Raw genomic sequence first — 14,994 nt, 5'->3', positions numbered from 1 at the left:
CAAATATTACATTATTTGACGTTATCGTATTTGTGCAAGCGTGTTCTCCAGGTCCTGTAGATAGCCCTGAATTTCGAGGCCGAGACGTTCCTGGAGTCCGGAGTTTGGGGGTCGTCGGGGCCCCTTTCGTCCTTTGGAATCATCCTTATGTAATTTTGATACCCCTGCAAAACATGAACTTGCCTGACAGTTGAATGCTGAGGAAACTACGTAGCTCTAAGACTATCAGAGTAATTTAAAGGGCGTGTCGTTGAGCACGCAGCTGCCTAAATAAGTCGTACCTTAGTTGCTTTCCCTATGGCGATATCCTTCAATCTACTGTAAACGCGGCTGTTTGCGTCCTCGACCACCTTGTTCTTGTTGCTCTTGGTTAGTTCTGTTAGGAGAACCTTGGAGATTTCCTCTTTCTGTGTTCGAGTCATCCGCAACCCTTCCTTAAACTTTTTGGTCGGATTCATCAGCTTGCTGGTCTCATCATCGTAAGAATTCGAGTTAAGACTGTGGTTTGTCCTTTTCTCGTTTGATTCTGACACCGGAGTAACTTCATTCTGTTTAGGTTCCGCCACCTTCTTCGTTTCCTCAGTTGCCTTTTTGGTGGACGAAGCAGGTGAGGAGTTCATGGGACTGAGCCTCTCGATCACAATTGGCGTTTTATCTTTGTTATTGAGAATGGTTTCTTTGGTTTGAGCTGCTTTAAAACTCGTAGACTTGTCCTTGCTCTTATCCTCGTTTGTTGAATTCAGAAAATTTGCGAACGATTTCGGGTTTGTGTCGTCAATGTGATCTTCGTTTGTGTTTAGGAGCGGCGTCAAGATCTCATCGTCGACCAGAAGCTCCCTGTCGTCGTTTGATAGGTTCTTCAACTGCACATTTTTCAATTTCATGTTAAGGTTAAGTTTACTATCGTGGAGTTCAGGGATACTGTTCTTATCCATGTACGAGTCGTTGGACATCATCATGAAGTGCGTGGACTTGGTGTTGCCGTGCAAGTTGTCAAACTTAGAACCGCGCGACTGTTCATTATAGTTTTTATACAATCTGTTATATCTTTCCCTCCTCTCGAGAAGCATCATGGTGGTCCTGCCAAAGGACGCGCCTACAAATTTACACATTAGGTCAAATAATAAATTTTAATAAATGTATAAATCCATAACATAAAAATATTTAAAATTTATGAGCGTATCTAAAGTGTATTTACATGATTCGCTGCTTGCAACGTCAGCCCATTTGTAACTTGCCATTGTAAACAATTTTATCTCATCTATGATAAATAAACAAAATGTGTAACATAACCATTCTGCATATGGATACTAAAAAACTGCTGAATTTAATTTTAAAAATACAACTTTGATAATTAAACAGTAGAATACTTTTGAGACGTCTGTAGTGAACTGCCCTTGTGGGAAGACTAATTTTTAAGCCCTACCACATCAAGTGGAAAATATGAAATATGTGATAAGAGAAAGGCCAGATATAGTTTAAAAACGTAAATAAATTAAGAAACATTGAGTAATTTAAGTAAATCTCGCAATTTTATTATATAACTGTTCTCCGATAAGATCGGGTGATATTCTACAGCTGTATCCATATAATTAGATAAATTTACAGTATCCTTCTTGTAAATCAAACTTTCGGGCGATTGATTTAAATTATAGTAGTTAGAAATCCTCGAATTCTTGTTTATCTCCTCCCATAATTCCATGTGTATTTTGTTAGGTTTCATTCTTTGGAATTTGGGCGACAAGAGTATCATGTGTGGGATTCCTATGCGCTTTGAATCCAAGACTTTCTTTTTTATGGTCTCATCTCTGTCGTCGAGCAGAACCGAAAGGCCCTTCCTAATTAAACCCCTCTTCAGCAGGCTGGATAACTCGTCAGTTTCTTGATTGCAAGAAATAATAGTTAAATCATAGGGTGCTACAACCTGTGGAAATTTTAATCCAACCTCATTTGAGAAGTTTTTAACGAGTGCAGTCAACAGCCTATTAAGTCCAATTCCATACGAATTCATGTATACGTCTTCCCTTAGTCTATCAGTAGTTTCATACCTCAAATCGTTCTTTTGGGAATAAGAAGTGTCGAATTTAAACAGGTGTGCAACCTCCAGAGTATCAGAATCAGTATCGTTTTCGGAGTTAGGGCCACCCAAAACCACCCTGAGCTCGTGACTCTCGACGCCGTCTTCGGACCTTTCCTCGACTCTGTACTTCAACTTCATGAGATCTAACATATTTTTAAACGATTCTAAAAACAATGTATAGTACACACTGGAGCAGTTTTTGTTAGAATGGAAAGAATATGCATCAAACATTAAAAATTCCTTGCTCCGACAGAATGATTCACTAACCCTGAGTTCATCACGAAATTTTGCGTTAATTTGGTAAAGAATAATGGGCAAATAAGATTTGGAGAGCGGGAAGTTCTCCTTTTTGATAAGAATACAAGATAAATCCTCACAGCTGGGACTGAGGTAGTATTTCTGCTTATCTCGGTCCTTTAGAGAGAATAATTCGGAACCAAACGATTTTAATTTATCTTCCAGTATTAATTCGGGCTGTAAAATTGGGAAGGTTAGTTCAACTGCATTCAATTTGGCCATTTCGACCCTTATGATACGTTTTAATCGCTCAAAAACCCGGTTACCCAAAGGTAAGACGGCGTATAAACCAGAAGATATTTTGGACTGCAATCCATATTTATCAGGAATTGCTAGTGTGTCCTTGATCTTATTATGGGACCTTTCATTTAAAATTCCGAGCAATTCGGAATTAACCACATTGTGAGATTCCAAGTAAGGAAGGTGAGATCGGCCAAATTTGTAAGAATTACCCAAAAAATATGGAAAATTTTTAGTGTAAAAATGTTGAGGCAAAATAAAGCCTGAAGAAATTGAGAATGTGTAAAAAATGTGTATTCAAATAACTAGCTAATTAAGAAATTTACCATTTAAAAAGGAATTTTCGAAACCCAAAAATAAAAATGCGATGATAATTTGAAAAGATAAAAGACTCATGAAAACATTTGGATTAATGTGTCACCGTTAACAAAGTTCTGAGAAAAATTGTAAGAATCGGAGTTCAATATCTGATACAAGTTGCATTACCCCCATGAATATACACAGTCATTGAACATGAAATTTTATGTGTTCCAGGAAGAGATTTTAAATTAGCTAATAGTTCACATTGTTTTCTAACAGTAAATCTTCTGAGTTCTGGAAGATGAAAATTGGAATTTTTAATTAGACATTTGTAATTTGATCCATGGGACTACACAGGTTTGTGTGAAAAAAGTAGAGAGAATAAGAAAATAAAAAATAGCAAATAATTAAGTAAAATAAAATGGATAAGCGTGTATCATATTTTTACGACCCAGATGTGGGTAGTTATTACTACGGACCAGGCCACCCTATGAAGCCGCAGAGAATAAGAATGGCACACGCACTGGTGCTGAGTTACGATCTATACAGGCATATGGAAATATTCAGACCACATAAAGCAGTAGAACCAGAGTTATTGTCATTTCACGACAGCGAGTACGTGCACTTCCTGTCAGGAGTGAGCCCAGAAAATTACAGGGACTTTACATACCAACTTAAAAGATTTAACGTGGGAGAAGCCACAGATTGCCCAGTCTTTGACGGGTTATACGTGTTTCAACAATCATGTAGCGGAGCGTCAATAGACGCAGCACATAGATTGAATAACCAGCAAGCAGATATATGCGTAAACTGGTCAGGAGGGTTGCACCACGCAAAAAGGTCAGAAGCATCAGGATTCTGCTACCTCAACGATATCGTACTGGGAATACTGGAGTTGCTAAAGTACCACGCGAGAGTAATGTACATCGACATAGACGTGCACCACGGAGACGGAGTAGAAGAAGCATTCTACGTAACACACAGAGTCATGACAGTGAGCTTCCACAAGTTCGGAAACTTCTTCCCAGGAACAGGAGACGTGACGGACGTGGGAGTGTCCTCAGGAAAGTACTACTCAGTGAACGTGCCACTTAACGACGGAATGGACGACGAAAGCTTCGTGGACCTGTTCAAGGTGGTCATCGGAAAGTGCGTGGAAGTATACAACCCAGGAGCAATAGTACTGCAGTGCGGAGCAGATTCACTGACAGGAGATAGACTGGGAAGATTTAACCTGACAATCAAAGGACACGCAGCATGCGTGCAATACGTAAGAAGCCTCAACATCCCACTGCTGGTGCTGGGAGGAGGAGGATACACAATAAGAAACGTGGCAAGGTGCTGGGCGTACGAAACAGGAGTCATCCTGAACAAGCACGAAGACATGTCGAACCAAATATCACTCAACGACTACTACGACTACTACGCACCAGACTTCCAGCTGCACCTGACGCCCTCACAAATGACAAACTATAACACGCCGGAGCACCTGGAAAAAATTAAAATTAAAATACTGGATAACCTGAGGTACGTGGAAAAGTCGCCAGGAGTGCAGTTCGCACACGTGCCGCCGGACTTCCTGACGAGAGAAGACGACGAGGACGAGGCGCAGCAAAGACAAGTGTTCGACGAGGGAGGAGGACTCAACGCACTGAAGAAGAGAAACCCGTCGTACGCAGGAACGCACAAGCTGAGAAGAAGAGATAACAGGGGAGAGCTGTACGACCTGCCAGACAGAGACGAACAAGTGCCAATATAGGCGCAACCAACCAAATTTTAAATTTAATAAGTACGTACACATATACATAGTATATTTAAAGCTAAAATAAAAAACTAAAGGCGATAAATTAAAAACCACGAGGGGAGGGGAGGAGGTCAGTCGTCGCTGACATCGTTGTCCTCGTCAATGCTGCTGGAGTAGTTAGGATTGTTGTTCTTTAAGAGCGCCTAAAATAAAAGGTAAAATAAAGGAAAAAGGTACCTTCTCGAGAATAAATTTGCCCTTCTTGTATTTCTGAGACTCCTCAGTAGCCTCCTCGTATTTCCAGCCTAAAAAAGAGTTAAAACACAAAAATCAAAAACATACCCAAGTTGGCGCCGCACTCATTGCAGTAGATGTCAACTATCGTGTGTTGTCCAGTAGTCATCATGCGCTCCTCGAAGGGGCCCTCAGAAACATTAACAACCCTGAGAGAAAGTAAAACACGGGGAAAATACCTGGTAAAAAGCCAAGCAACACCGGTTCTGCCACGGAAACTAGTGGAAATGAGCTCCTTGGAAGTGGTTAAGTGACTGCCACAGTCTATGCATCTGAAAGTGAATATAGAGCGAATAAACAAAAAAACGTACTCGTAAATATCATCACCCTCAAGATAATACTTATGCAAAATACCCATGACGAAATTAGAAGAAAAATAATGAGCGAAAGAAAAATAAATCTGAACAATACACCTAAGGATTGTGAGATCACCTCACAAAAATTAAGCAAAAAAATGGTAAATATGGGATAAAAGGGAGCATAAAAACAAAAAACATAATGAAATGGATATATGGGTATGGATTAAAGAGTAAAAAAATCGAAAATTACAGTAGGTGTAAAGGAGATTAGGGTAAGGTAAAAATAGTAAAAACTAAGGGGCGGTCACGAGTTATTGTGTTTGGAAATCAGATCCCGCAGCTGTGACTTGTCACAACCTAAAATGGATGTGTCTAAATGACTAAAATTAACCGAACCTGTGACTTCGTCCAGAAGCTTCCCGCCCTTGAATAACTTGAAAAAGGGAATGGTTTTAACGCCCTCCTCATCAGCAATTTGAGGCAAATTATCGACGTCCACTTCTATAAAATTTAAACTCGTGAGTTCGTTGCTCAGCTCCTCGACGACGGGCTTGGCCTTCTGACAAGGCTTACACCAAGACGCACTAAACTTGGCCAGAACCATTTTATCCTGTAAAATCATAGACTTGTACTCATCGGCAGTCTCCATGGATTTAACAATAAATCGCTTCTGAATATTATTAAAGAGGAATCCAGATAGAGGCCTGAGTGGAATCTTAGTCAACATGGTGATAATCAATAAAAAATATTTTACAAAGAAGATGCAACGAGTGGGAATATAAAATTACAGTGATTTATGGGATTAAGTTTTTAAAAATATACTGATTTAATATATTTTGAAATAAAGTTCACCCGACAAGTCTGAAGTTCAAAAAAACGTACGGCAGAAAAGTGTAATCGCCCAATTTGTTATTAGGAGAGTCGTTCTTATCTAAAATAAAGAATGTGTAACTGAAAACGAACCTTTCTGACTAGATGAGTCGTCTTTGGAATATTTTGGCAGCATCTCCGATAGAACCTTGTGTAGTTGTTCCTGTTTGGAGCTAACTGGGAAAATAAAAAAAGAGGTGAACTGGACTGGGAGGCCGTATTTGAGAACACTTTCGCAAAAAATCCTCATGGCCTTGATGTGTATCCAGTAGATGAAGATGTCGGAGTGTGCAACGTCGTAAATCCGCGATAGGAAGGCCTGCTGCCTCCGAGTGTCAGCCTCCATCTTAGACTGCTCCTCCAGGAGCTGTTTGTACCGTTCCTCAGAGTAAATGAACTTCTGGACGTTGAAATTGTTCGATTTGCAGGACTCCATGAACTTCTCTAAGCTGGACTTAAACAAAACGACGCGCCAGAGCGTAAAATTGCTGGAAGCCACGTTGATCTTTTTAGCGGAGTTGGGCACTATGTATTTTGAGTACGACATGTACGAGTTGAGAAAATCGTTCTCCGAGCCCGCGGGAACATAAACAACGACCGTTGTCAAGTGCTCAGTGTCAGTGAAATCATTGGGGTCTTCCACAACGTCGGGAGTGATAACGTAAGTTAAGTCCCTGTAAATAATGGAGGCCTCCATGTTAGAAGAAATTGCGTTCTTCTTAAACTTTAGTTCATTGTACGCCACAGCCTTCAGAGTTAAGTCGTCAATTAATTTACTAACGAGTTGCGATAAATTCTTCAAATTCTCAGATAATGGAAGATACTTGGGGAATTTACGATCGTCCCAGGAAAATCGAGTTATATAGTTAGATAAAGTAAACTGCCTGCCCTCGTAGTGTACCTTGAGCTCCATTTTGGGGTCAGTGTCCATGGCCAACTGCCTAGCCCGCTTTAAAGACGATTCAACAGTCTGGTCTTCCTTTTCTAATTCATCGGCACACGAAAGTAAGTTATCGAAAGCCTTGAACCTGAGGTCGAATGGAACGTCGAAGAGACCAATGTCGTGAATTGTGTGATTTTTCATCAATTGCTTCTTTAACAGAGTGTATAGCTCTTCGCGATTACCGCCATCGCGGTTGGTGTATGAAATTAGCCAACATTCATCGGCTTCTTGCTTCATATTTGTCAACACATTTAAAAAGGATTAAAACAAGCAACCAAGGTGTAATATACAATATATATATTCTAAAATATAAACTGGAATTATAAATACAAAAGTATAAGATCAACAAAAAATTTTTAATTCTAAAATGATGATATAATATAGTGTACGGTTGGAATTTTGGAATCTGAACAAATGGATATAACTACTCTTAATTCCAGAGTTTTTCGATTTAAAACCACTGAAATGTCATTTTTCATGATCGTTTCGGTTTATTCCTTACACATTTAATCGCAACAGCTCAGAGTTGAATCTTTGTAATATAGCAGCTAATTTATCCAAATAAATTTAAACTTAAATTTAAAATCAGATCATAATTATGGTCTATGACTGTTTTCTTTATTTCAAAAATATGTAAAGTTTATTCTCTAGAATCTCCAGATGTGTGTAAGTATTCTTAACAGGACTTTATTGTTTCTCATAAACAAAATTTATCGAAAGTATGGATTCTAACCTTTATCCATCAGTAAAACTGCCGAATTCGTGCAAACACATAGATTATATTAAATCGAAAGCAATAAATCAACTACTTCAACTCACTCACGAAGACGTTGTTGACAACGATAGGAACCAGTGTTATATCCCAGGATGCCAAAATACGGACGTTAACCAGCTGAAAACGTTTGTTCTGATGGGATATCCGCCGAAGAAGACGTACTATTCAATAAACTATATAGGAATAGGACTGTACCCAGTGAAGAGCTTTGTAACGGACGAATGGTACACAGCATATGTGCCGCTGAACAAGGCGTGTTTTAAAAACGATGTGTACAACGTTAAAAGGTGCCTGCTCAGGCTAATAGGAAACTCGAAACTGTGGGTAAAAAAAATATATAACTATAAGCAGCCGCGAGAGGAGAGCCTGCAGACCATGGAGACGACGGACTCCTACGAGGAGTTTAACTCGGCGCCATTAGGGCACGAGCAGAAGGAAGAGGACATGACGAACGTGTTCAAGTTCCCGCTGGAGTCGTCGCTGGGAATTAACGTCGAAGAGTACATATTCGCAACGCCATCGTGTATGTACGCAACGAAGCCAGAGTTGTCGACGCCGTTTGAGTTCGAAGAACTGGATATAAACCTGCAGATACTGGTACAGGTGAAGGCGAGGCCGGACTCGTTTATAAAGGCAAAAAATTCACTGAACATATCGAGCCCATTTGATTCATGTTTCCCAAATTCAGGTAAGAAATTATTAAATTTAGCGAATTTGTAGAAATAGAATGGTATTTTAAGTCAGTGGAAGACGTGGTGGCAGAAAGGCTGCTGTTTAAAATAATAAGAAAGAAAAACGAAAAGGAAGAGAGTGAAGAAAGTAAAGTAACAAAGGAATCTAAAGAGAAGAAAGTACAGTCAGTTACACTGGTATCGCCTAACCTGAACATGGGAAAGCAGCTGGCGTCAGACACAGGGTTCGCACAAATAGAAAACATGTACAAGTTTGAGAAGGGGGGAGAGGCGATGGTCTTTGACGACCAGAAGAACGTGCTGATTAAGATGAAGCCGACGGAAAAGCACAACAAGGCTGTCTTCTTCCTGAAGAGCATAGTCTCGAACAAGAAGTGCGAGTGGGACGGAGACCTGAAGCAGTGGAGAGTGTCACGAGTGTTCCTGTACGAAGCAGTTAAGTTCGCGTCGCACCTGGGACTTAAAGTGGAAAGCAAGGTTCTGTATGAAGCTTGGACCTGGCTGAAGAGCTCAAGCGTCAAGAGCCTGCCGACAGTGTTCGACACGAACGTGTTCATCAAGTGGCTAAAGGAGTACCCAATATACTCGTTCCAAAGAGTAGTGGTGGACTTCTCGAAGGAGCAACTGCTGGTGGACGTGGTGCCGTACAACAAGGAGCTGGTGGCAATGTTCAAGGAGAGAAAGTCCACAAAAAACGGCTACAGCTGGGACAAGGAAGCCATGAAGTGGAAGTGCAAGAGCATCTCGGAGCTGGTGGCAGACCTGCTGTCGATAATGCCAAGCCTGAGAGAATCTAGTCAGGAGGAGGAAAGGTTCCTGGAGTCGAAGGGAGTGTTCTTGGCGTCGATGAAGACGAACGTGACACAGCATAAGAGGCCACATGAGCAGGAAAAGCAAATATACCAGAAGTGAGAATCTTAAGAAGCGTAGTTAGTTGGAGTGATAAGCCTGACGATAAGGGCGTGATGGCGTACAACTGTGGAAATTGAGTATAATGAAATGTTTAGGAGGAGGCGCAAGGGGGAGCCGGAAGACGACACTTCGGAATTCGTTACGAAGCTGATAATAACAGTAGCAGCGAAAGACGGCCACGTACAGAGGCTCATGGAAAAGCTGCAGACGGTGGTCAAGTAAGTTAGTAATTGCCAAGAAAAAACGAGTAGGAAAATATTGCCGCCAAAAAGCAGTATCTCCTCAAGCGGGAAGGTGATCATGGGAGGAGCGGGAACGGCAGGAATAGAGGTCGTGCAAACGCCCTCAGACCTCGACACGTGGAACCAAGTGTCAATGTGCATAGTGCCAGACGAAGAGGAGAGTCAAATACCAGTGGACAAATACGACCAGAACGTAATGGCGCATACATAGCTATTAGTTTTTATTGCAAAACCGATAAATTTAATGGAATTTAGCTGCTGGCGAGCCTGATCGGGGACGTGTTCATAGTGAAGGAGTCGGCGATCGACTACCTGCTGAGCAACTTCGAAGTGTGGCCGGGGCCGCACGACTCAGTGAACTACACGAGGTGGAGTTTCATAATAAACAAGTAAGTCCCCCGACAGTATGAAGAACCAGTGTCTATAGCAGCCGCGTAGCCGCGCAGCGAAGTAACTAGAACTTGTTTCAGTGTCTGACGCACGCAATATAGGTGTGAGCCGAAGTGTTGGGGCGGAGTGGACTTCGACGGGAGGCAGAGCCTGGCGCAGACAGGGCTCTTCGACGACGAGGACTTCTACATATCGGGAACGAACAAGGAATCGCAGTACATAAGGTACGTGGAGGCGTGACACGGCGGTTTAGGATGCTGATACTGCTGGGATGCGGAAACATAGTCGACGACGCAAAGGACGCAGAGTACGTGATCATCACGGACAAGGAGCTGCCGGAAGCGTCAGAGCTCTACAAGTAAGCACGACGAAAGTGACGCTGAGATAAGCGAATCACTGACACGTGTTTAGGAAGTTCGGGGACAACGACGAGGACGAAATAGCGAACACGCACGGAGCGAGGCACTCGACGCTGGTGACGCCCAAGTACATATACGACTGCATACTGGAGTGGAAGCTGAAGAGGCCGTCGAACCAGGAGGGCCACATGGCATTCTAAAGAGTGAATGTGTGATGAAAGTACACGCTACATAAGTGCATGAGTGGTGAGTAGATTAGTTGTGGAGAAACTGCTCAATCTGCCCAAAGGCGGCAGGATCAATAATGTTCCGCGAGTTTATGGACCTGAGCACCTGGGCGGACCTGTCAACGAGGAGGGAGGGGGAGCTGTGAGAGTTGAGGACGTTCCGGCAGGCGTCAAAGTCCCGCTCCAGCAGCCTGTGGAGGAAGAGGAGGAAGGTGTCATGCTCGTTGGGAGGGAGCTGCTCGAGGGCGGAGGAGACCTCCTCGTTGAAACAGTCCTCAACGTCGTCCACGCCCACCTGCTCGTGGGACTTGACGGCGCCAGCGTCGTCGACGATCTCGACAGCGGGACCGGTGGCGGGGAGGGAGTCCCTGTGAGTGGCGCCGAGGGCAGAAGCAAAGTTCTTCTGTGTGAACTGAGGGTCGTTGTGGATGCATTTGCTGATCAAGTCCACAGCCTGACGTTTGCTGAGGGCGCCGCTCTTGGTGAGGATCGCAAAAAAGGTCTCCTGGGGGTGCTTTGAAAGATACGCAATGACGAGGTCGAGTTGCTGGTCAGTCAGTAGGGACTGCCAGTCAGTGTCGGAGGGCTGCAAGAATACGCCGATCTGTTTATCGTCCAATTTGCGCTCAACGTGCTCCATCATGCTCGTAATCCAGCCGTTCTTCATCATGCCGGGAGAGAAAATGTCCAAAATCTTGTCCAAACCGGGCGATTTGTCAGTGTCAGAAGCAGCCTCGGAGTCCTCACAAGTACTAACAGTTTCAGGAGTTAGGTGTTTGCCGACGTTAGAGGAGTTAGACAGCAAGTTGAAGTAGTGGCGAGCAAACGCCTTCAACGTTTCCAGGCCTTCGTAATGATTGCAAAGCCTGTCGTCGTGTTTGAACTTATCCCTCCCCTCGAGAACCTCGTACACAAAGTCGTTAACCCTCAGGGTAACCAGGTCGTTGTCCTTATACTCCAGAGTCCTCCTGATAAAATCGACGTACTGCTTGTTGTGGGTTTTCATATCCTTTGTGGAGTTTATTTTCTTCTCCAGATTGACGGGGATCAGCTTTGACTTGAGGAAGTTGGTCCTCGTGTGGTGGACAACATTAAAGGCCGATTTGAAGTCGTGGCCGAACTGGTTGCGAAACTCCTCTGAAGTAACGTGTCGGAAATAATAGTACGAGAGGTACACCATTTGGAGAACCATCTGCGAGTTGAGGAGGTTTATGTCATCTACGTGGCTATTTATTAAGATGACCGGCTTGGAGAAGCCAGTCAAGTCCACCCGCAGGGACGAGAGTTCGTCAAAGTCCTCAAACCGAATCTCCACATCTGGGAGAAAGTCATGGAAAAGGAACTTATTGTACTTCACGTAGAGCAGGTTGCAGAGACTCGAGGCCTCCTCAGCCGTGAGCTTCTCAGAATCCCCTATGCAACCATCACCAAGGTCCAGATCTGGCGAGTTCGAGGCAGGCGTGCAGACGTGCGTCTGCTTGTCGAGCTTAATGTTCGAATCCTCGCATTGAACCTGTATGGAGTTGGTCAGTATGTTCGTCACGTTCGATATTGACTCGACCAGATCGTTCGTGTAAATCAGAGTGTTCTTGATGCACTGCTCCCTGAGCTCATCGAAGGCCGCTTCGACTATCGACAGCGCCTCCAAATACAAAACGGTGTTCAACGCATTGTCCCTTCCGTAGAGTAAGCTGTAGTATTCGTCGCAAATCTGCTTAAACTTATTCTCCAGACAGTTAAGATCACTGAGATTCAGCCTGCTGGTGACCTGAATGGATGCCGGGTTCGCCAGAATGGCGTATGACAAGTCGTAAACTCCTGAGAACAGCGACGACAGGAAGTCGCGTGTGGGCAGTTTCCCTTCCTTCCACATGTCAGAGACATCCTCCCGTTTTATAAAATTGGCCATGACTTTAACCACGTCCTGGTTTTCAAAGGATTCTCTAAACATCTCAGACATCTTTCTCCTGCTGTAGGTGCTTTCATTCGACAACAAAAGGTCATCTAGGTAAAACGGCCACGAAAGAGATGGCTCCGTGCAGCTCAATATATGGTTTTTAATCCTCCTTTCCATGTTGTATTCCATAATATCGTTTAGTGAAACAGCTTGCTTGTTTTCTTGGTGTGCAAATTTGTTTGACCACTTCAGAAATATACTAATACACTCATTTAATATTAATCTGCATATCAACTTCTTATTGTTTTGAAAAAGGGGATTGATATATATGGTAGGCGTTGAAACAACTGAACACACGTCGTTTGACGACAAGCAATCCGCGTGTTTAAACTTAATTTGAATATCAATGGGCAGGCGTCCCCCAAACAGGTTAAAGTTGTAGTAGTTAACCAGGAAACGCAGAGCGTCATGGTCATCAGCTGCCACGGAATCATCCAAATATTCCTGTATGAACTTCACTGGTTCCTGCTCCTTTTGGCCAAGAAACTTGTTGTAAACACTGCTTTCATAGGCTTTTGTATCCTTACTTTGTAGACGATCCATGTCCAATAGGCCTTCAAGCTGACTCTTCCTTATAAAATCATTCGATAGTGGATACAGGTTATTATTCGTCACACACTTCTCATGTAAGGTCATGGTAAACAACACGCACTGGATGAGTGGAAAATTAAGCTTCTCCACAGTCTTGTTTATGCCTGATGTGTTTTGCTCAATTTCATAATTTGAAGAATACGCCTCCAGTGATCTCAAGGCGTTGATAAACTTGACACAGAGTGAAACAATCCTATTTTGTACAAAATTTAACTGCAGTGGCCTCATTTGTAACAGATCATTCAAGGCAAATCCAATTACATTCGAGAATTCATCGAGATCACTGTGTAGCAAGCTTTTACTCAACTGCGTTACTGGAATTGTTAACTTGCCCTCGTGGAACCATACATCTCTTGACAAAATCTCCTTTTCCTTCTTGAAGGAAGCCTCGTAAATCTTCAGCGCACTCTCGTCATCTCCATCATATATCGACAAGAGGTGTAAATTGTTTTTAATATACGGCAGGTGGTGAGTGTTAAGGAAGAGAGCGGCTTGTTCATTTAAGTCGTATTCCTTTGAGTAAACGTTACGGCTGTTGAACAAGCTTATTTTGTCCGAATCGTAGTTTACCAAGGATTCATACGGTCTCTGGAGCACTGTGAAATTAACTTCTTCCTCTTCAGCAGAGTTAGTCTCCACAAACCTGAAGGCATTTGTCACAATATTTATATAATCCAGGTCATTAAAAGCCGAATAAGTGTCACAAAACAATTTCGCCATCGATCTGAAAACGCAGTTTGCCAGGGCACTTGGTAACGGCTTCAGCTGATTAGGATACATAAATTTGGGGAAATTCATATAATCCGAGTCTTCCAGGGTAAAAACTTCACCCGATTCAGTCAAAGATTTGCGATACTTCCGGTCCAATATGTCAAACCACCCATATGTTAGCTCCCAGAACTCAGGTAACAAATTCTGGAAAACTCTCCCATTAAAGTATGTCCAAATCCCCTCAACATATTCTTCAAAGCAATCCTGTTTGAAAGACGGAAATGACAAGCTGACTGTATGTGCATCCACTGGACTATTCGAGTGCCACTTATCCAAGTTATAATTTATCCATTTAAATATTAGTCGATTACACTCCTTTCTTTCGTTCTCCAAATCCTCAAAAGAGCTGACTCCCTAAATAATTAAATTAAATTAACATTATACCTGCGAATCGAAACTGTCTCTGGCTTTTTTAGCGGTGTTTAAAATTCTCGATCCTATCCAGTACGTTAACGCCTTAATTGACCTAAAAGCCGTGGCCTCAAAATTATTCAATCCTCTTTCTGCACTCAGTAATTTGTGATTCAATAATATCCTCTGAGATCTTTCATCAAGGGCCTGAGTCAAGTTTTGAATGTAGTCTCCTAAAGACTCATGGCCATCAAATGAACATGTGTGTATGACGTCGTAAGGCACTAAAAAGTTAGGTTCGGGTAGGACTTCTGATCCTGAACAGTTTACAAATTCTACTTTACTATCATTTAAACCTGAAACAACAAATTGTGTCTTATTATGATAGGGATTCTTTGTAGAATCCCAGTACTGATTGTGTAAAAGCCGAGGTTTACAGTATTTTTGTGAAAATTCATCTTTAATTTTACAATTCAAACTATTATTATTATGAATATTGACAAATAATAGTTTATTATTTAGTAATCGTGTATTATTAACTTTATTCTCCGATGTTAATGACAAGTGCTTTCTTATGTGATTGTTTAGTACAAATAATGAGTCTACATTTGAATAAAAGGAACAATATAATACAATTGAAAATAATGTAAGTTTTAACAT

The 14,994-nt window shown here is 42.3% G+C and overlaps 8 protein-coding genes across 8 annotated transcripts; 2 read left to right on the top strand and 6 right to left on the bottom strand.

Moving 5' to 3' along the window:
* Positions 1-11: 11 nt before the first annotated feature.
* On the bottom strand, positions 12-1,241 carry TOT_020000027 (conserved hypothetical protein; the record flags this gene model as incomplete). The annotated part of the gene is made up of 3 exons (XM_009691762.1): positions 12-197; positions 282-1,096; positions 1,199-1,241. The coding sequence occupies 3 exons, from the start codon at positions 1,239-1,241 to the stop codon at positions 12-14; spliced, it is 1,044 nt and encodes a 347-aa protein (XP_009690057.1).
* Positions 1,242-1,495: 254 nt separating this feature from the next.
* Positions 1,496-3,013, bottom strand: TOT_020000026 (uncharacterized protein; the record flags this gene model as incomplete). The annotated part of the gene is made up of 2 exons (XM_009691761.1): positions 1,496-2,880; positions 2,944-3,013. The coding sequence occupies 2 exons, from the start codon at positions 3,011-3,013 to the stop codon at positions 1,496-1,498; spliced, it is 1,455 nt and encodes a 484-aa protein (XP_009690056.1).
* Positions 3,014-3,338: 325 nt separating this feature from the next.
* TOT_020000025 (histone deacetylase) lies at positions 3,339-4,676 on the top strand (the record flags this gene model as incomplete). Its single annotated transcript, XM_009691760.1, has 1 exon — positions 3,339-4,676. One exon carries the CDS (start codon positions 3,339-3,341, stop codon positions 4,674-4,676), a length of 1,338 nt encoding a protein of 445 aa, XP_009690055.1.
* Positions 4,677-4,792: 116 nt separating this feature from the next.
* On the bottom strand, positions 4,793-5,313 carry TOT_020001017 (protein yippee-like 1; the record flags this gene model as incomplete). The annotated part of the gene is made up of 5 exons (XM_009691759.1): positions 4,793-4,864; positions 4,899-4,966; positions 5,004-5,104; positions 5,135-5,227; positions 5,267-5,313. The coding sequence occupies 5 exons, from the start codon at positions 5,311-5,313 to the stop codon at positions 4,793-4,795; spliced, it is 381 nt and encodes a 126-aa protein (XP_009690054.1).
* Positions 5,314-5,558: 245 nt separating this feature from the next.
* Positions 5,559-5,981, bottom strand: TOT_020000995 (thioredoxin; the record flags this gene model as incomplete). The annotated part of the gene is made up of 1 exon (XM_009691758.1): positions 5,559-5,981. The coding sequence occupies one exon, from the start codon at positions 5,979-5,981 to the stop codon at positions 5,559-5,561; it is 423 nt and encodes a 140-aa protein (XP_009690053.1).
* A 121-nt stretch (positions 5,982-6,102) lies between these two features.
* On the bottom strand, positions 6,103-7,304 carry TOT_020000024 (vacuolar ATP synthase; the record flags this gene model as incomplete). Its single annotated transcript, XM_009691757.1, has 2 exons — positions 6,103-6,185; positions 6,218-7,304. The coding sequence occupies 2 exons, from the start codon at positions 7,302-7,304 to the stop codon at positions 6,103-6,105; spliced, it is 1,170 nt and encodes a 389-aa protein (XP_009690052.1).
* A 484-nt stretch (positions 7,305-7,788) lies between these two features.
* On the top strand, positions 7,789-10,440 carry TOT_020000994 (conserved hypothetical protein; the record flags this gene model as incomplete). Its single annotated transcript, XM_009691756.1, has 8 exons — positions 7,789-8,166; positions 8,224-8,530; positions 8,563-9,442; positions 9,542-9,664; positions 9,698-9,881; positions 9,944-10,077; positions 10,180-10,302; positions 10,332-10,440. The coding sequence occupies 8 exons, from the start codon at positions 7,789-7,791 to the stop codon at positions 10,438-10,440; spliced, it is 2,238 nt and encodes a 745-aa protein (XP_009690051.1).
* A 252-nt stretch (positions 10,441-10,692) lies between these two features.
* TOT_020000022 (conserved hypothetical protein) lies at positions 10,693-14,994 on the bottom strand (the record flags this gene model as incomplete). Its single annotated transcript, XM_009691755.1, has 2 exons — positions 10,693-14,319; positions 14,368-14,994. 2 exons carry the CDS (start codon positions 14,992-14,994, stop codon positions 10,693-10,695), a joined length of 4,254 nt encoding a protein of 1,417 aa, XP_009690050.1.

The sequence above is a fragment of the Theileria orientalis genome, chromosome 2 (assembly GCF_000740895.1).
Source record: "Theileria orientalis strain Shintoku DNA, chromosome 2, complete genome".
Classification (NCBI taxonomy): domain Eukaryota; phylum Apicomplexa; class Aconoidasida; order Piroplasmida; family Theileriidae; genus Theileria; species Theileria orientalis.
This window is presented reverse-complemented; position numbering and strand designations above follow the sequence as displayed.